This window comes from Chiloscyllium plagiosum, chromosome 15 (genome assembly GCF_004010195.1).
Source record: "Chiloscyllium plagiosum isolate BGI_BamShark_2017 chromosome 15, ASM401019v2, whole genome shotgun sequence".
NCBI classification, from domain to species: domain Eukaryota; kingdom Metazoa; phylum Chordata; class Chondrichthyes; order Orectolobiformes; family Hemiscylliidae; genus Chiloscyllium; species Chiloscyllium plagiosum.
Genome location: NC_057724.1, coordinates 36,665,011 through 36,685,881, shown reverse-complemented (window position 1 = coordinate 36,685,881; position 20,871 = coordinate 36,665,011). Strand labels below are relative to the sequence as shown.

Genomic DNA, 20,871 nt, shown 5'->3' with positions numbered 1-20,871 from the left:
TTCCAAGGGATTTGTTTTTTGCTTTCCTTTAACTTTTGTTGGAAGCAAAATATATTTTAAATTTATTTATAGGGAATACAGAAAAGTAAATTACCTAATTGCAACATGAAGCCAATAATACATCTCCCTGGCATGGGTCACTGTGATTATTAAAGCCTTTGGAAACTACATTTTTAAGTTCAGCTATGCACTGGATATTCAGCAGTTTTTCTATACAAGCAGATTACTTACCTATTAATTGCCAATATTTATTGCAGTCTTCAGGGAAAGTGGGGTAAGAGGATGGAATCTCATGATAATAGGCCAGATCTTCTGGATCTCGGTCGAAATCCCTTTTTCAGCTTCTTTCGCTGACTTTTCAGGCTCAACTTCTTTTATAAGTTTCATCTGAATTAATGAAGACCAGCAAACTAGTAACGCAGTATTGGAGTAATTTTCCATAGAAACTGTACCGCTCTGCTTTACTGCAAAGCTGCTGTATTCCAGGCAGTCGGTTCTGTTTATGTTCAGTGGTGGGGGTCAGGGCTGGTGTCTGTGGGTAGGTGGGAATCTCCAGTTTAATGGTAAAATTCATATTATACTGTATCCTTAACAAATAATGAGCCTGCAGAACCTCTGGCTTTGCTTTTCATTATTGAGTTTTTTGCACCTGTATTGCATACTAAATGTCATCTATTGTAAATAGTTCAAAAGGTACTTGCTGTCATTAGGAAATTTCAACTTTTCTTTAAGAGGCCTTAACTTTTGGTTCCCCATCTATTCAATTTCTGCTCACAATGGGTATTACAATCTCAGATTTGACTGCCAACATTTATGCGATAATTTGGCAAGAGCCCAGATTCATTTATTTTTAAAATGGGCAAACTATCAGATCTGGGGAATTTGTTGAGAGAATAATGCCACAAAATTCCATTGTTTTGAACAAAAAGCAATGAACTTTACTATAAAATGTTAAAATCTGCAGCACAATGTATAACTTATGCTAAACATCCAAAGTGAATATATAGTAAATAGAGGGGGTGGCGGGAAGGGTTGTTTCATTAGGAGGAATTTTATAGGCATCTGAGATTTGGGCAATGGCGAGATTTGTGACAGCATCAGATAAGAAAGCTGGTGAGGCTGAGCTCAGTATTATGAGCACCTCATTCCATTTTCTATGCTTTTCACGAGTGGCAGGAGAGTTTCTTGTTAGATAACAGCAATTTGCCAATTAAGATGATTTTTGCTTGTTAAATACACTATTAACACTTCAATGTAGCCTAAAGACGAGTCACTGGATTTGAAACATTAACAGTATTTTCTCCACACAGATGCTGCCAGACAGGCTGAGATTTTTCAGCACTTTTTATTTCTGTTTTTATTAACAGCCCAACTTGCCTCATTAATATTCAGCTTCTTAACTTGTCGAATGTGCTGAACAAGCTGGATTTGAGAAATCTTGAGATAAGAAACAGTGCAGGCAACTGGTGGATTCAGCTCGCCATTTGGTCTGAATGACCTCCATGTTGCATTCAATCAAACTGTAGCTTAGGTCACGATTCACAGGCACCAGCCAACTGTTCCCCTTAAATACAAACATTGACATTTAGCATGAGCCAACCCCCTGTGACCATCATAGCACCTCTCCGATACACTTGCAGGCCACTTTTTTTACAATATAGACTTGCATTGTTGGATATATCAGAAGCTAACTTTGAAAGATTGCAGGAGAGACACAGTGCACACATAGAAAAGCACCCATCTCAAGAATTGGAATAAGTGAAACCTCAGGGCTAATGGCTTACTTAATGCCAAATTATGCATTCGCAGCGTCCATGCCTTGCCTTGCCAAGCTGTGACTGTTAGACCTACTCTGGCTAATGTGCCAAGGTGCTATCAATATTGCTGTGTTGAGGCTTTCTTTAGCGTATACAGGCTGCTTGTCATAATGCTTGGAAGGCAGTGTGTGTGCTGGAGAGATGACATCTTGCTGGATAGACAACCAAGACAGCAAGCTGCTTGCATGACAATCAAACTGAAAGATCATTCAGCCAAATGGCCGTATCAGAGATTAGTGGGTGCGAGCCTCAGCGCAGTCAAGGAGGCTGCTGTCAGTCACAGATACCATCCACACACATCCCAGGGGCTTCCCCGTTCACCCATTTGGGATGCTCGTAATCAAGCGAGCTGTCCCAGTATAATCTAGGGGTGTTCAGTGGTCAGTTCAGGGCCAGTTCAAACTGTAAGGGGAATCCCATATTGCTCGTGGAACAGCTGCAACTACAGCAGTCAGGGGCCTTGGACAGTCAGCTTGTTGAAGTTGGTCAGATGCATGAGTCAAATAGAGTCCAGTATCTATCCATCAGTCTTTCAGGAAGGTTCAAGTGGCTGAAGGGGAGGCTGGGGGATCATTGCCAGAAAGGGGTGGGGAGTCAAGGATTTGAGGCAGAAGCATTTGCAAAGGTGAGAACAAGGTCAGTGACAAGGAGGGGACCTCAACATGTATGTTGGGGAGCATATGAGGAACAGTATTAGAGGGCATGGCAGACTATGGGGGGGGGTTATAGGCAGTGATCACTACTGTGACCACTACAGAGTACAAAACAGAGAGGCAGAGAGGGTATCAGAAAGATATAATGCCAAGGATTGGAAGCAGGAAGAACAGTTGTAGGGAATGGGGGAGAGAATGGAAATGGGCTGTTGGGGTATTTCAAGCTAAAAGGGTTTATGGAAGGTCTGGGAGTATACCTGGCGATATGATGGGGCTTGGAGCTGACAGCATCTACCATGAGCTGCATTCGTTGCCATCACTTGCCATTTTCTTGATGTGAAATGCTCAGGTTGGGTCGAGTCGGTGTCAGTTTGATTGGTGAAAGCACAGGATCCATATTTGCTGGATGCAAGGAAAAATAAATGAATGAAGTCACCATTTTTAATCATTTCATTGCCTCCTTACTATATGTGTGGATAGGAGTAGATGCTGGTCAAAGGAAATTCATTACATGCCACTGGTGCTTGCAAATTGAACTTGGGCACCTCAATATTGTGGAAGCAATGTCTTTTTTGAAGGCCAATATTGATTCAGGAGATCCATTATATGTGCAGCTTCTGAGGGTCCCGTGTGAGCCATACAACATTACTTCATCACCTGTCATGTAAGACCTATGATAGTCTATACTCAATTCAGTAATAAGTTGACCATTTGATATGTGTCTGGGTAGGCAGCATGGCAGATTACTGCACCACTTTCTCCTCAATTTAATTGCATAGTCATTAACCTGGTATGACAGCTTTGCCAAGTACTGTATGTAGGCTGAGCTTTAAGGTGAACCAAAGAAAAGTCCTCACCCTGAACAACTTTTCTTTCCAATCCTCCCACTTTCTCCTCCTCAATTTAATTGCATAGTCATTAACCTGGTATGACAGCTTTGCCAAGTACTGTATGTAGGCTGAGCTTTAAGGTGAACCAATGATGGGACATATCCCTTGTTATCAGGTTGCTGCATGTCTCACTGCGTAGTGAAATGTGCCCAGGCCTGATGTGCTGCATATGCCACCAATGACTGTTCTGAGATCTGGCAATGTCTTTTGCTCCTTCGATTCCCAGTTTAGATACTTTCCACTGCTTTGTTGCTGATGGCATGTTGATTACTGTGGGCACAGGAGGACCATAGCCAGCAGCAAACTTAGGAGCAGCTTAAGGCCATAAGATATAGTGGAAGAATTAGGCCTTCAGCCCAGTGAATCTGCTCCACCATTCAGTCATGGTTGATAAATTTCTCAGCCCCTTTCTCCTGCCTTTTCCCCATAACCCTTGATACACTTGCTAATCAATAACCTATCTATCTTTGTCTTAAATGCACTCAATGACTTGGCCTTCATAGCCCTCTCTGGCAGTGTTTTCTACAGATTTGTCTCCCTTTAGCTGAAGAAATTCCTCCTCATCTCATTTCTAAAGAGTTATCCCTTCACTCTGAGGCTGTACCCTTGGGTTCTGGTCTCTCCTATGAGTGGAAACATCTCCACATCCATTAAGTTTCAATCACATCCCCCTTCATCCTTCTAAACTCCATGAAGTACAGACCCAGCAGATCAGGGAGTGGTCTTGGCCAGAGGGCTCCTCGGAATGCCTGGGATCCACGCAAGGCAGAGTATTCTAGCCCTGACTTCATTTCCTGGTGATAGGTGAGCCTCAGTTCCAACCACACATCCAGGGCAACTGTTATGGATCTGTACTGGCTGCAGGGGCATGAGCCTATCCTCTCCTGATGGTTGTAAAGGTGACTACTACTCTGAACTTCTGTGCTACTTGCTCCTTCTAGAGAGTGATGGGTGACCTATATGGGATCTCTGAGTCATGAACCCACTAATGGATGAGGACTTTGACTGATACATCTGAGCTGTGCCCGAAACGTCGAATCTCCTGTTCCCTGGATGCTGCCTGACCTGTTGTGCTGTTCCAGCAATAAAGTTTCATCTCTGAGTCATGAACCCACTAATGGATGAGGACTTTGACTGATACATCTGAGCAAGGGCACAATATTTCATCTTGTTGCCCTGTGACGAGGTCAGTCCTTCAGCTCAGGCAGTAAGATACAGGAACATAGCTCGGTTCCTCCAGGTGCAGAGTGCCATCAATTGCAAACATGTGCTTCTGAGAGGACAGCATCACTACACTGTAGAATTAATTAATAGGAAGAAGTTCTATTTCATTAATGTAAAAGTGATTATGATCACTATCACCATGCCCTGAACATGTGTGCCCTCTACATTAGCAGAAGCAATGATTCCTGCATCCTGGAGAACTCGCGTGTGCCTGGTGCATTTGAGGTTTCAGGTGCTCTATAAGGCTGGCTACTTGGGACAAGGGCTGTCTAGTGTGAGCATGACACAACTATTGTACAACCACCTGACAATTGTGTATTGCTGGTTATGATGTCAAAATCCAGTTTGCCACCTGGGGGAGACCTTCTGCCTCGATTGATTATTGTATTTGCATTTGCTTTCTGTAAATAAAATACATACTTGGAATTGTCAGATTGCTTGCCTATGTGTGATATTCCCTGTTGTCTAATGAAAAGATGTAGGTTTCTAGTGGGCATTAGAGACAGAGTAGCACTGAGTTAGAGATTGTTCAGATGGGATGTAGTTAAGTACAGATGAAATATATGGTATAATATGTAAACTGTGACTGGGATGAGAGAATGGATTGGAATGTGAATGGTAATATCAACCATGTACTGTGGGCAGACAGGCTCTATGGCTGCAAGGCCATGATATTGACAGTGAGGGGCAATGATGGAATGCCAACATTTGTCCAGGTGCACAGCCACTTTCAAAGATGGTGCTGGTGCAAGGCATAGGAGAAAGTGAGGACTACAGATGATGGAGAAGTCAGAGTTGATAAAATGTGACCGAGCACAAACTCACAAAACAGTTCAGGGAACATCCCTGGTCCATATGCACTAACCAACCCCATCTTCCTGTAGCCATCCATTTCAACTCCACCGATGACATGTCTATCTGGACCTCCTCCACCACCTAAACAAGGTCACCAGCAAACTGGAGGAGGAACACATATGCCTCGAAAGCCCACAACCACACGGCCTCAACATAGAATTCACCAGTTTTCATATCTCCCCTCACCCCCCACCCCATCCCAGGTCCAACCCTCGACTTGGCTCTGCCCTCTTAACCTGACCTACCTGTCCATTTTCCTTCCCATCTATCTGTTCCACACTTCCCACTAACCTATCACAATCACCTCCAACCTATATCCATCTATCGTCATTCCACATACCTTTCCCCTAGCCGTACACTTCCTCTCCTTATTTATTTCTCAGCCCCTTCCAACTGCCTCAGTCCTCATGAAGGGTTAATCCCAAAATGTCAACTCTCTTGCTGCTCAGATGCTGCCTGACCTGCTGAGTTCTTTCCAGTGCTACACTTTATCAACTCTGGCGTAAGGCATGCCAGTCTATAGCCCAATATCTTCTGCGTCGACATTTGTTCTGGGAACAGCACATAGAGTCATAGAGATGTACAACATGGAAACAGACCCTTCAGCCCAACCTGTCCATGCTGACCAGATATCCCAACCCAATCTAGTTTCACCTGCCAGCACCTGGCCCATATACCTCCAAGCCCTTCCAATTCATATACCCATCCAAATGCCTCTTAAATGTTGCAATTGTACCAGCCTCCACAACATCCTCTGGCAGCTTATTTCATACACGTACCACCCTCTGCATGAAAAAGTTGCCCTTAGGTCTCTTTTATATCTTTCCCCCTCATTCTAAACCTATGCCCTCTAGTTTCTGGATTCCTGGACCCCAGGGAAAAGACTTTGCCTATTTATCCTATCCATGCCCCTCATAATTTTGTAAACATCTATAAGGTCACCCCTCAGCCTCCGATCCTCTGAAAACAGCCCCAGCCTGTTCAGCCTCTCCCTGTAGCTCAAATCCTCCAACCCTGGCAACACCCTTGTAAATCTTTTCAGAACCCCATGATAAGATGAGGAAGAATTGAACATGAGGGATTCTATAGAGGTGGAGTTGAATTCACCAAGAACCCCCTGCTTTGCTTTCCATGTCCAGTTTTCCCAATAACTAGTTTGCATGGTGAGCTTGGTAACATTGCAACCCATGGTGCATTACAATATTAACAAGCTGTTTTGCCAGCAATGAACAGATTCAATTGGGACTTCACCAGGTGCTTCAGCAAAATAGGAAAGTTGCAGCAAGATGATCTGAATATGGAGATGACCGTCTTCCTCGATTTGACCACCTATTTCATTAGAGCCCCTGTCATTCTGAGCCTGATTAGATTTTGTCCTCAGTTCTATGGGAACACATTCCAATATGCACCACTGTTATTGTTTTAAGCCCCATTTGTTTTACTATGGATGTAACATCTGAAGGATACTTATATGTCCCTACAACTTGTATTATTTTACTGTTTGACTTCCAGCAACCAGCTATTACATCCCTATATTATGACAATGAAAATATACTGGAAATCAATATCATTCTATTATCTATACTTACATTTCTATTGAATTCCCTGAAACATATAAACTGAGTTTTCTTTAGTCAGTTCATGCTATCTGATGTCTTTCTGTTTGATGTTCTCTTTTTGTTTTTTTTATTTGTGCTCTCCATTGCCAAAATCTTTTCCTGGTATACAAGTGCAAGCAATTATCTTCCTCTTTCAAGTGTAGGCTTCCTAATTTTGATTCTTCCTTCTATATTTCAAATTGCTCATCTGTGACTGAATTCCAGTCAACTTAAGCTGCATTTCAGATGGGTTGGACTTTTCTTCACATGGTTACATAAGAGCCTCAACTCACAATCATTTGTATTAATGGGTAGGGGTTTTGTTCATGTGGAGAGCTCAACATGCTAAGTGTAGTGTGTTTCTGATTTTTAAAAAGATTTGTAGCTCAGGTTGAGGGTCAGGTTGTAAACTTGCTCGCTGAGCTGCCAGGTTTGTTCTCAGACATTTCATCACCATAACATCATCAGTAAGCCTCCGTTAAAATGCTGGTGTGCTATCCTGCTTTCTTTTAATGTGTCTTGGTCTGTTAAGGTGGGTGATATCATTTCCAATTCTTTTTCTCATAGGTTGGTAAATCAAGTCCAAATCAATGTGTTTATTGATGGAGTTCCAGTTTGAATACCAGGCCTTTAGGAATTCCTGTGCATGTCTCTGTTTAGCCTGTCCTAGGATGGATGTGTTGGCCAGTGGTGTCTTTCTTCATCTGTATGTAAGAATATTAGTGATAGCTGGTCATGTCCTTCTGCTTTGCAACAAACACTACATTGGACAGACAGGCAGGAAACTAGCCACCAGGATACACGAGCACCAAGTAGCCAGCTATCAATAGTATCCTTAAACACAGACGAAGAAGGACACCACTTTGACTGGGACAACACATCCATTCTAGGACTGGCTAAACAGAGACACGCACAGGAATTCCTAGAGGCCTAGCATTCAAACTGGAATTCCGTCAATAAATACATTGATTTGGACCCCATTTACCAACCTCTGAGAAAAAGAACCGGAAATGATGTCACACACCTCAAGAGACCAAGACATATAAATAGAAAGCAAGACAGAACACCAGCGCTTCACCAGAGGCTCTCTGATGATGTTATGGTAACAAAACACCTGAGAACAAACCTACCAGTTCAGTGAGCAATCTTACAAGCTGTAGTGTGTTTCCGTGTGAGGTCCTGGTATGGAAGTACGTGGACCTTGTTCAGAAGCACTCAGTCATTGGCCATATCAGTATTGGGGTTGAGAGAAATCCATCGATAACCACCCAACTTCCTTTTCTGGTAATGCTTCCCCAATCAACCCCTGCCCACCATAACTCACCTACTCCTGGTCACTCTTGATTCCAAGGCCTCCTGTAGGTGGAGTACTAGCAGCAGCCAGTACCACCCCAGTGGTGTTGCAGGTCTTGTTGACATGTGCCCCAAACGAGATAGACCTTCTCGGAATGAGGAATCATGGAGGTCAAAACGATTTCATCCAATATCATTTAGGGGAAAAAGAAAACAAAAGAATGAAGGAAGAACTTGCATTCAGATGAATGAACATCTTTGTGAACTCAGGATGTTCCAAACCAAAACATACTTTTGTACTGTCATCAATCTTCCAGTTTCTATACAGCCAGATCCCACAAATAGAAACATGACAATGCACAGATAATATATATAAGAGAAATAAATTTTGGTAAGGGAACTAGAAAGCTTCCATGAGCCTCTTCCAAATATTACCCCTTCAACTGATGGAACAGACAGGACCTGCTTTTCATGTCTCATTCCAAACATGCCACCTTCAATGTTCCAATGTCACTGTTCAATGCTTTTTTTCAGAAAATGTAACAATTATATTTCCTACCATTCTGTTTCTTTTAGAGTGACATTCTGGCATCAAAGTACATTGGAAATAAACAGGCCTGATCTACAGTCATGAGAAATTGACCCTGAATGCGTTGTCTCCCAGGAGGATAACATTCTCACTAACCCTACTGCTTTTGTCTCACATGCTTCCATTTGTAATTAATTACAGATGCCAGATGATCTGTTTGGAAAGAGCCACATTCTGATTTCAAGGCGATTTCACATGGCTACATCAAATTCGCCTTTTCATTTAACCAGTTGTTTATTTTGTTTCATACAGCCTTTGAAAAACCTCAGTCATTTTAACCTTCTCGAAACATCCAATTCACAAAGCTTTCAATATTGCTTAGAAGTACAGTCACTTGTGCAATTTCAGTCTACATTTTGTTTGTGTACCACGAACTGGCAGACAACAGGTTGAATTTAGCTTAGCTCACAAGGCTACTCAGAGTTCACCTCAGGAATTTGTACAAATGCAGCTAAGACAATACTGCCAAACACTAAACTCACTGTTGATTTAGTATTGAGGGGAAATATTTCCCTCCATTATTTAATGATATCTGATACCCGAATATTATAAATAAGATTTATTGTAGCATAAAGCCTTCATTTTGGTTATTTTATATTTAAAATATTTGAAATTCTTCAGTTTTGATGAGCAATACTAGTCCATGTGCATTACTGTTCCAAATCCACAGTGCTGTTTATCCTTCATCTCCAGGAATTCTTACTATATTTAAAGTCTCCTACTTCCAAGGAAGGAAGTCCAATCATCTCTGCAGACTTTTGTTAGCATCAATGTCAATGCCTTGGAATGACAGTAAGGGACATGGGGGCTACAGTAATCATTAACCAGAAGCTTAAGTAAACCAGCCACATCAACATTGTGGTTACTCAAGCTGGACAGAGGCTTAATACTCTAAACTGTGTGTGTCACTAACAAGACATCTTTATCAACTGCCAAACTCATGTTAAGGATTTAATGGAATTTTCAGCACTCACTTAGACAAATGTATCCACAACAGCAGATTGACACCTGAAATCATTCAGGATAGAGTGATTGTCTTGGTTACACCTCTGCATTGGATTCAACCTACACTCTGTACTATTGGTACACTGTGGCTGTGGGATAAACCACCTATAGGATGCACTGTGATAATTCACTTACATTTCCTAGGATTTCTTCTACTGAGAAGGATAACATGAGTGTTATCACAAGGTCAACGTTCTTCAAAATTCCCCTTCACGTCACACACCCTCCTGATATGAGCAAGATCACAAATCTGATAACACTGTACATTAATCTAATAGAAATCCCTTCCCAACAAAGTTACCACATAGATTTCTGCAGTTCATCTGCAGTTCACCTTCATCACCTTGTCACAGCAAGTAGGGATAGATATAAAGATGTGAATACAAGCAAAATACTTCAGATGCTGGATATATGAAAAAAAACAAAGTGCTGAAAAAACACAAAATGGTAGTTCTGTAAAGGTCTCTTACTCTCCACAGATCAGCTGAGTTTCTGCAAAAGCACACATGATTGTTCTTAAGAGTGAATGAAAGCTTCAAAAGTGAATAATGTCAAAATATGTTAAAAGTTGTTGAAAAATGTCAATATATTCTGTAGGGAGAGCAAAAGAATTTGCCAAGTACAAATTTCTATTTTGTTTTAATTAGTTCTTGGAATGTGTCCAAATTTTAGCCTTAAAATCTGCTTTTATGTATGACCTGACTGGAAACAATTTTCATGTGGATTTTAATTATGAACATTCTCTTGGGGAGGAATTCAACTTGGGTTATTGTTTTTTTCTTTGCTGTGGTTGTCAGGAAGTTCTGAAGTTTTACATTTTATACAGCTCCAGAAAATTCTAAACATCTAAGGAAAGCTGATCTAATTCAGAATGTTCCCAGTCTCTTAGATTCATGCATTCAGTCCGTGTTTTAACAACTACTTAATTGCGCAGAGATTTTTCACCTAATCTTGACAATGATGCTAACAAAAGTCTGCAGAGATGATTGGACTTCCTTCCTTGGAAGTAGGAGACTTTAAATATAGTAAGAAGTTCATTGCTTCCAGTTACTAATAACTGATAAAATCTTGCCTTTCCAGATGGGCCAAAAAGGAGAAAATCTTTCCGGCGAAAGAAAGATGCTCTTTCCAAGGAGAAAAAAGATAAAGGTAGGGAAAGCTTTCCAACATTCAAGAAATCTTGATCAAGTTTGCAAATGTTTAAATAAACCCTTCCATTTCGAACAATCTGGGTAGGCCCAACCAATCTGTGCTGGAGTTGCCTACCTGGAAAATGAACAGATTAAATCATGTTTATCTTACCTGTTGCAATATCTCTTTATCTCTCTTTCATTCATCCATCTATTCCAACCTAATCTTGAATTATCTCTTTGATATAGATTTTGCACACCTGCTTGAACATATGAACTAGGAGCAGGAGTAGGCCATCTGGTCCTTTGAGCCTGTTCCACTATTCAATAAGATCATGGCTGATCTTTTCATGGACTCAGCTCCACTTACCCACCCTCTCACCATAACCCTTAATTCCTTTACTGATCAAAAAATTATCTATTTTAGCTTTAAAAACATTCAATGAGGAAGCCTTAACTACTTCACTGGGCAGAGAATTCTACAGACTCTCAACCCTAATTTTGAGGATATGCCCTCTTGTTCTAGTTTCACCCAGCAGTGGAAACATCCTCCCTGCTTCCATCTTATCGATTCCGTATGTAATATTTTGTTTCTGGAAGCTGCCCCCCACCAATCCACCCCTCCCCCCAACCCCAGCCCCCACCCCACCATTCTTTTAAATTCCAATGAATATAATCCCAGTCTACTCAGTCTCTTTTCATAGGCCAACCCTCTCAACTCCAGAATCAACCCAGTGATTATCCCCTGCACCCCTTCCAATGCCAGTTCATCCTTTCTCAAGTAAAGACACCAAACCTGCATGCAGTACCCCAGGTGTGGCCTTGCCAGCACCTTAAACAACTACAATATAACCTCCCTGCTTTTAAACTCAATCCCTCTAGCAATGAAAGACAACATTCCATTTACCTTCTAAATTACCTGTTGCACCTGCAAACCAGCCTTCTGTGATCCATGCACAAGGACACCCGCGTCTCTCTGCAAAGCAGTAGGCTGCATTTTTAATGGTTCAAATAGTCCTTTTTTCTGTTATTCCTACCAAAATGGATGACTTCACATTTATCAACATTATTCATAATCTGCCAGATCTTCGCCCACTCACTTAAACTGTCTATACCTCTCTGCAAAGTTTCATAGTCCTCTGCGCACTTTGCTTTAGCACTAACCCTTGGTGTCACCCACAAATGTAGATACACTACGTGTGGTCCCCATGTCCAAAACATCGATGTAAATTGTAAACAATTGTGGTCCCAATACTGATCCCTAAGGCACACACTAGTCACTGAACACCAACCAGAAAAGCACTCATTTATCCCCACTCTTTGCTTCCAGTTAGCTAACTAATCCTCTATTCATGCTAATACATTCCCCATAATGCCATGCACTTTATCCTATCCAGTAGCCTTTTGTGTGGCACCTTGTCTAATTCCTTTTGAAAATCTAGGTACAGCACACCTACTGGGTTCCCATTGTCCACTGTCCTCAAAATGTCTTCATAGAATTCCAGTAAATTTATTAAACATGACCTGCCTTACTTTGAAAGATTTCCACTGTTCATCAACTCTCCCACTATATAATCTTTGCAACCAGTCTACTTTAGCCAACTATTCCCTCATCCTATTGTAGTCTCCTTTGTTTAATCACAGGACCCTGGTATTGTATTTTATGTTCTCACTTTCCATCTGTATTCTAAATTCAACCATATTGTGATCGCTCCTTCCAAGAGGATCCCTAACTATGAGATCATTAATTATTCCTATCTCATTACACAAGATGAGATTGAGGATAGCTTTCTCCCTCGTCGGTTCCATTACATACTGTTCAAGCAAACTATGGCGGATACGTTCAATGAACTCCTCAAGGCTGCCTTGACCTACCTGGTTCGACCAGTTGACATATAGATTATAATCCCCTATGATAATTGCTGTACCATTTTTACAGGCATTAGTTATTTCTTTGTTTATGGCTTGCCCCAGTGTGATGCTATGATTTGGTGGCCTACGGACTATACCTACCAATGACTTTTCTTCTTAGAATTTCTAAATTCCACCTAAATGGATTCAACCTTATTCTCCAATGAACTTATATCATCTCCTAACACTGCTCTGATGTCGTCTTTAAATATCAGAGCTACATCACCTCCCTTACTTTCCTGTCTGTCTTTCCAAATAGTCTGATACCCCTGGATATTTTAATCCCAGTCATGACCATCCTGCAACCATGTCTCCGCAATGGCTACAAAATTATACTCATTCGCAATGATTTGTGCCGTTAACTGATCTACCTTGTTTCAAATGCTATGAGTATTCAGGTACAGTGTCTTTCTGCTAATTTTCATACCTTCTTTTTGAATTCTAACATCTCCATGAATAATAACTCCTGAGTTTTCCTTCTTTTTAATTTGTTTCATAGTCTTTAATGTAGTTAAACCCTCCTGCACACGTTAACCTGCAGGTTTCTTTTCTATTTACCATTATACTTACTGCCATTTCCCCTTTCCCTTCCCCCCAACTCAATAGTTTAAAGTCCTAGTGACCATCCTATTTATCCCTTTCACTAAAATATTGGTTCCAGATTGGTTCAAGTGGAGACCATTCCATCAATAAGATCCCTCTTGTTCCAAAACTGATGCCAATGCCCTGTGAAATGGAACCCCTCTTTCCCACACCATACCCTTAGCCATGTGTCTACTTCCCTAATTTTCTTATCCCTAAGACAATTTGCACGTGACTCGGGTGGTAATCTGGAGATTATAACTCTTGAGGAGCTGTTCCTCAATTTTGGTCCTAGTGCTTGATAATCCCCCAAACAAGCCCTCCTTCCTAGCCTTGCCTAAGTTGTTTGTCCCAACATGGACTGCAAAAACTGGATCCTCGCCCTCCCACTCCAATATCCTTTCAAGCAGGTCAGAAATGTCCTGAGCACTGGCACCAGGCAGGCAACATATCATGCAGGACTCACGATCCTTCTTTTAAAGGATACCATCTATCCCCCAATTATAGAGTCCCCTACAACTACCACTTGTTTTTTTGCTCCCTCTTGAATGGTCTCCTGCACCATAGTGCTGTTGTCAGCTTGTTCAACCTCCATAGAGACCTTTTTGTTATCCACATAGGGAGCAAGTACCTCAAACCTGTTGGGCAAGATCAAGGGTTGAGCCTCCTTCATTCCTGAATTCAGGACCCCCCTACCTGGTGCACATGCAATCACACCCTGCAGTCCCTGATCACTGACTGAACTTGAAGTACTTAATCAGGTGTGACTGCCTCCTGAAACAAAGCATCCATGTACTTCTCCTCCTCCTGGATGTGATGCAGTATTTGAAGCTCAGATTCCACCTCATCAGCCCTGAGCTGAAGTTCCTCGAGCAAACAACACTTGCTGCAGATGTGGTCCCTGCAGCTCGCAATGGGAACTGCCAACTCCCACATCATACTGCTACAGCATATCACCTGCCCAGCTATCTCTACCTAGTTGATTATTGAGGTTGGGTAAAGTTTGTAAAATGCAACATGTGGCCTACATGCCATTTATCCCATTCAACCATTCACAGCTAGCCTCCCATTTAACAGGAACATACAGCTGTCAGGTAGCTCAGTCACCCTTGCAGCTATAAGAGGTCTATTCAAGGTCTATTTAATGCCTTGCCTCATTCCCATTATTATTGTACCTGCTGCAAGTGGATAAACAAAGCAATTAGTCTGAATCACACCTCAACAAGGTCAGTTAGCCCTTAAATTTCTACAGCCTGGCCTCTATAACTTCCTTTTCCATGGGAACTGTCTATAACCCCAGCAGCAGCACCTGCTTGAACAAAACACTGCTGACCATTCAGATTATCTGACAACTCTATAAGATAGGTTGAAATCATGCCCTATGCCAAGTACAAAATGGCTGCCTATTGTGGTTAGATTCTTGATCAGCTGTTTGGCTTGGTTGGAGTGGGACTGGCATGAGAAACATAGCATCGTGTGAAATGCAACCATTTATTACTGCCTCAACTATTAGTGTTGGAAGTGATTTTATAACCTCAGCCTCATAATAATTTCCAGCTGTGGCTGAGTGGCTCTGTTGTTCTTTCAGAGTTAGAAGGTTGCCAATTTCAAACCCAATGCTAGAAATCTGGGTACAAAATGTAGGCTGTTGTGCCAGTGCAGTACTGAGGAAGTGTTGTGTTTCGAGGCGGCCATCTCCATTGAGGACTTGAACTGAGACCTGATCTGACTTGTCCTTCAAGGGAATGAAATATTCAGACAGACTTTTTTTGAAGAAAAATTGAAACATTCTCCTGGTGTCCTGGCTAATATTTATCCTCAACAAATAACCTAAAAGCTAATTATCTGGTTATTATCAAGTTGCTCTTTCTGGGTTCTTGCTGATAGTACAGTGGCACTTGTGTTTTATATACATTACAACAATGATTATATGTCAACCATACCCCATTGGTTATTTAGTCTTCGGAACGTTCTGATGTTGTGAAAGGTCCTACATAAACACAAATATTTATGTTTCTGCACAAAGAAATTTTGCTCCTTCACTGAGATATGTCTTTTGCATTTAATATTACATTTATGGTTATTAATGTTAAATCCTGTTAGATGCAAAAATAAAAGGAGGCAAGGATAAAAGGTTTTCAATTGGAGTCATAGAGTCATACAGCATAGAAACTGACCCTTTAGTCCAACTAATCCTCACTGACCATGTCCCCAAACTAAACTAATCTCACCTGCATGCATTTGGCCCATAACCCTCCAAAACTTTCCTATTCATGTAATTATCCAAATGTCTTTTAAATGTTGTGACTGTACCTGCATCCATCACTTCCTCTGGTAGTTCATTCCACACAAAAAAACATTCTCTATGTAAAAAAACTTTCCCCTTGTGTCTTTTTCAAACTTTCTCCTCTCACATTTAAAATATGTCCCCTAGTTTTAAATTCCTCCATGCCAGGGAAAAGATCCTTGTTAATCACCTTACCTATGCTGCTCATGATTTTATAAACCTTTATAATGTCACCCTCAATCTCCTACATTCCAGAAAGTCCCAGCCTCCCCTTCAACTAAACCCTCCATTAAAGGCAACATCCTGGTAAATATTTTCTGAAATCTTTCCAGCTTAATAATATCCTTCCTCGAGCAAGACAACCAGAAATGCACACTGTACTCCAGAAGAGACCACACCAATATCCTGTATAACGTCAATGTGACCCAATTCCTATTCTCAATGGTCTGAGCAATGAAGGCAACCATTCTAAACATCTTCTACCTGTGACACAAATTTGAAAGAATTATGTATCTGGACCCCTAGGTCTCTCTGTTCTATAACATTATCCAGGGCCCTGCCATTAATTGTATAAGTTCTGCCCTTGATTGTTTTACAAAAATGCAATACTTCACATTTATCCAAATTAAACTCCATCCACTGCTCCTCAGCCCATTGGCCCACTTGATGAAGATTTTTTTTAGTCGTAGATAACCTTCTTCATTGACCACTATGCCACCATTTTTGATGGCATCTGTAAATTTACTAACCATGCCTCCTATGTTTTCATCCAAATCATTTATATAAATGACAAACAAAAGTGGGCCCAGTACCGATCCATGTGGAACACTGCTAGTCACAGACCTCCAGTTTACAAAACAACCCTCCACGACTACGCTCTTGATCCTTCATATTTAGAGTCTTGAATTGAAAATCTGAGTTTTTGTTTCTTCAGTCAATGCAGCTTACAAGTTGCTATTATAAGTATGTTTGAGGTTATGAAAAGATCACATTGCAGGTGGAAGCAATCCTTCTAATGGTTAATGGATCAGGAATTTTGTGCTCCCCTTTTATCTTTGATTAAGTGCTTTTACCATGATTTTATCCTAACCCTAATAAGCCAAATATATCATGTGCCACTTGAATTTCAGTGGATCATCATTTTTAATCCTCTTCTCTACTGCAATTTTTTCATTAATTGGGCTTCTGCACTCCATTATGTGTTTGCTTGATCCACCTCTGTGTCATTGTTCTCTAATGTTCCATTCTGTCCAATCCTCCCAACATAAGCATCAAACCCTCTGCAATTGCTTTTCCTGGCATGACTACATGACTCCACCATGACCTTTTCCTACTATTGGTACCACATTCCAGTATGATCATCAAATTTCTGAATGTTAGTGTGTACAACTACTTATGCAAAATCAAACCCAACATCATCAACTAAATTCTCCTGGTGCTCTGAATTGACAAGAATAATATTATCCTATTTGCCTTTCATCAGAAATATCATGGCTTGGATCTTCGCCCAGTTCCTTTTCACTTCTGCATGCTTGAGCTGAACATGACCGTGTATGCCACTATGCTTTACCAAACTTTGAGCTGATCTTCAGATCATATTTTTCAATCAACAATATCCCGCAGCACAGTCCCTGCAGTTTCAGCTTTCTGCAGCTTTCTTCCATGACCTGCATAAACACCAGCACATTCAATGCATTATGAAAGGATATGCTAGTTGTGATGGTCCATTTCCAAAGGTTATCCTTGACAATGCTCACAAAAGATTTGAATATATTGGGAGTTCTTAGACAGAAATTTTGGTGCATCTTGAATCAATTGATCCCAGTTAAAATGGTAATAACCTAGGGAAGATGATGACAAAAAAACATAGTGCAGTTGATCCGTATAAAGCAAACCATTACTAGAAAATATAAAGGAGGATAAAATGGGACAAACCCATGATCCTCTCCTGGCTAAAAGTCGACAGCACCACTTGTTGGCTCATACAAAGAATGGTCAGTTGGTCAATATGCTAGAGGAACTTGAGGAATGGCATCCAGGCATGGATCATAAACCTTAAGAGAGAATAAAATAGGAGCCTGTTTTGTCAAATGATTGCTGATGTGGAATTTCTCTAAACACTATGTACACAAAAAACGCATTTCTGGTCAAGGTCGACTACAGATGAATTTCAGTCTCACTTGTAAAATTATTACCCTCGATGCTGTTGATTCCAACTTTTCTGCATGCCTTTGCAATTTACAAGTTTGGCATCATTGCAAGAGAATTAAATATTTGACTCAAGATTAAAATCCTGTCTGACAACTGCAGTTATAAATATTTTTGCATTAATTATAAAGGCTGCTGTTGCCTTTCCTGGCTGAAAATCTGTAATGACTGCTCTGTAAGATTTCTTCTATGCAACTGTAAATATATCAACCAATCTTTACACCAAAATGCTTTCAAAATACTGCAACATCCCCACTGAAATTTCAATTTAAATTTTAACTAGTAATTGACAGCAATATACAGATAACATTATTATTCCAGATGTGCACCTCATGAATCAATTTTAATCCCATACTTTGCAAACATTTCCTCTCCTTCATTCCTTTTTTTATGCAATCAAATTGAAGAACATTCCATTGTACTGACTGTTACTAAGACTAAAGAAAATAACAGTACAAGGCTAAATGAAATTCTTAAAGACTCCAAACCAGCAACTTCTTTTTCAGATCCATCATGATCATAAATAAAGATTGTCCTGTTGTAAAGAAGCAGTTTAAGTTGAATTAGTTCTCTTTCTGGTTATGTACTTTTATTCTGCTATTAATACTGCAACGAATGTCAATATTGCTTATTGGCCATGTGAGAAGGAAATGTGAGATGGTCAAGAGGTGTATATATATTTTTTTAAATTTTCTTTTTTTTTCTTCTTTTCTTTTTCTTTTTTTAGTGTGGTAGTGCTTATTTTATCCCCAACACCCATGGTGTGTGTGTGCAGGTGTGAGACACAGTGAAAGACACAAAGTGCACAAATCTTTATTCAATTTCCACCACCAGGAAGATAGGAAAACACCCGAATGGCCAGTGATAAGCAGTGCCCTTCACAAAAACAGGCAATGCTGTGTGAAATCTCCTGTTCATTTTTTTTTTCCTTTAACCCCCCCCCACTAACTGCAGTAGTGCTTATTTTATCAGGGGTGGGTGTGGGGGTTGGGGGTGGGGGTGTGTGTCACAGCGGGAGACACAAAGTGCACAAATCTTTATTCAATTTCCACCACCAGGAAGATAGGAAAACACCCGGGTGGCCTGTGACAAACACTGCCCTTCACATCAAAGGGCAGTGCTGTGTGATCAAAACAGTGAGGGGGAGGATAGGGACTAAATCAAAATAGAATTGGAGGAGGAAATAATGCACTCCACTCCCTGAACAACTCCAGGGTGTTGGTCGACACCGCGTGCTCCTTCTCCAAGGACACCCGGGCTCTAACCTAGGTCAAGAGGTGTATTGGAGAAGAGGTAATTGAGCTCCACTGATGGCAATTAAAGACAAAAAGCACCTTTTTAAAAGAGATGACAAAGATCAAGGAAACTTTCCAAGGGCGGGCTGACGACTTAAGTTTAGAGAGTGAACCCAAACTTCCAGAATCAGTGTTAGAGCTTTTGATGCAGTCGGTGGACAGGAGAAGAGGCTTTTTATTTCTTAATCTGCCAAGTCTGCATTTGTACACAACCCTTGGCTCTGTAAATCTTCTGCCATGACTGCTCAGACAAGCAGCTGTGTGAAGCAACACTTACAATGAGGGTCAGTTGCTTGTTTTCAAAGAGTGCAACAGTTCTAGGTTTGAAAACAATTCCTTCCCCATTTCTGTCCAAAATAAGAAGTGTAGAAGAGTAAAATACAGTCTTTACAGCTGAATCAATAACCCCATGATTACTTTTTAATTTAAATCTTCCCGTTCATACAGGGATGCGTGGGGCCAGAAAAGAGTCTCTACTGTCAAGCATAAGGCATGAGAAATTCATTAATTCAATGAAATATTCTCATGATCTTTAAATATGCCTGTTGTGAGTTGATATAAAAAATCTCACAAGCACTGATGAGAGCAAAGAGCCATAGAAACCAATGAAAAATTCTTTGGCTCATACCTAAGGGTGAATACAAGAACATATGCTAAGAAATAGGACCAGACATAAGTCATTCACCTCTCAAGCCTGTCTATCCCTTCTATAGCATCACAACTATAAGATATAGAAGCAGAGTTAGACTATTTGGCTCGTTGCATCTGCTCCATCATTTGATCATGTGTTTCTTAACCCCATTCTTCTACCTTCTCCCCACAGCCCTTAATCCTCTTATTAATCAAGAATCCATCAAAACCTGTCTTAAATAATGATCTGGCCTCCACATCCTTCTGTGACAATGAGTTACACAGAGTAACCACTCTCTGGCTGAAGAAATTCCACAGTTCAGATCTACAACATCATCTTGGGGCTCACACCCTGGACAGTGGCCTCCTGCATTCTTCCTCCAAGCAGAACAGCACTGGATACATCAGCCTCACTCCAAAATCATGATACATCTCAAAGTCAATTAGAATATAGTTCACCACTTCAACGCTGCACTTTTGAGCTCACCAACACCTTTCATTGTAATTCAGCTGACAGGCCAACTTGTACACAGGGACGAGTATTTTTTCATGCATTGGAACAGAATGAATCATAGTGCTCTGTCAGGGGTCTGGTCACTCATCAGAACTGGCATTTCAAGTCAATCAGGGGCACAGGTCAGTTCTGTGGTCTATTCATTGAAAAAAGGGGACTTATCAGGGGGCCATTTTTCTGCTTGTCAAGTTAAGGATCAGAGATAGCATACTTGAATGGAGATGGGAAGAGCAGCTCAACACATACATGTAGGGGATAATAGTGCATTGGAGGATACAGATACAGCAGGAGTTGCAGGGTAGGTGCATTGTCACTGGTTTGATGGTGGTGTAATGCATTAAATTGTTGACATAACTGAGCTGTAGGTTTGGAATTTGGGAAATATGGAAA

General features: G+C 40.9%; 1 protein-coding gene across 4 annotated transcripts in view; it reads left to right on the top strand.

Annotated features, from left to right (window-relative positions):
• The window catches only part of arhgap36 (Rho GTPase activating protein 36), a 215,479-nt gene that overhangs the window by 142,959 nt on the left and 51,649 nt on the right, over positions 1 to 20,871 (top strand). For all 4 annotated transcript variants that reach the window (XM_043704710.1, XM_043704712.1, XM_043704709.1 and 1 more), the window contains exon 3: positions 11,005 to 11,073. In XM_043704710.1, coding sequence (XP_043560645.1) covers positions 11,005 to 11,073 — 69 coding nt within the window. The remainder of the gene's footprint in view (positions 1 to 11,004; positions 11,074 to 20,871) is intronic.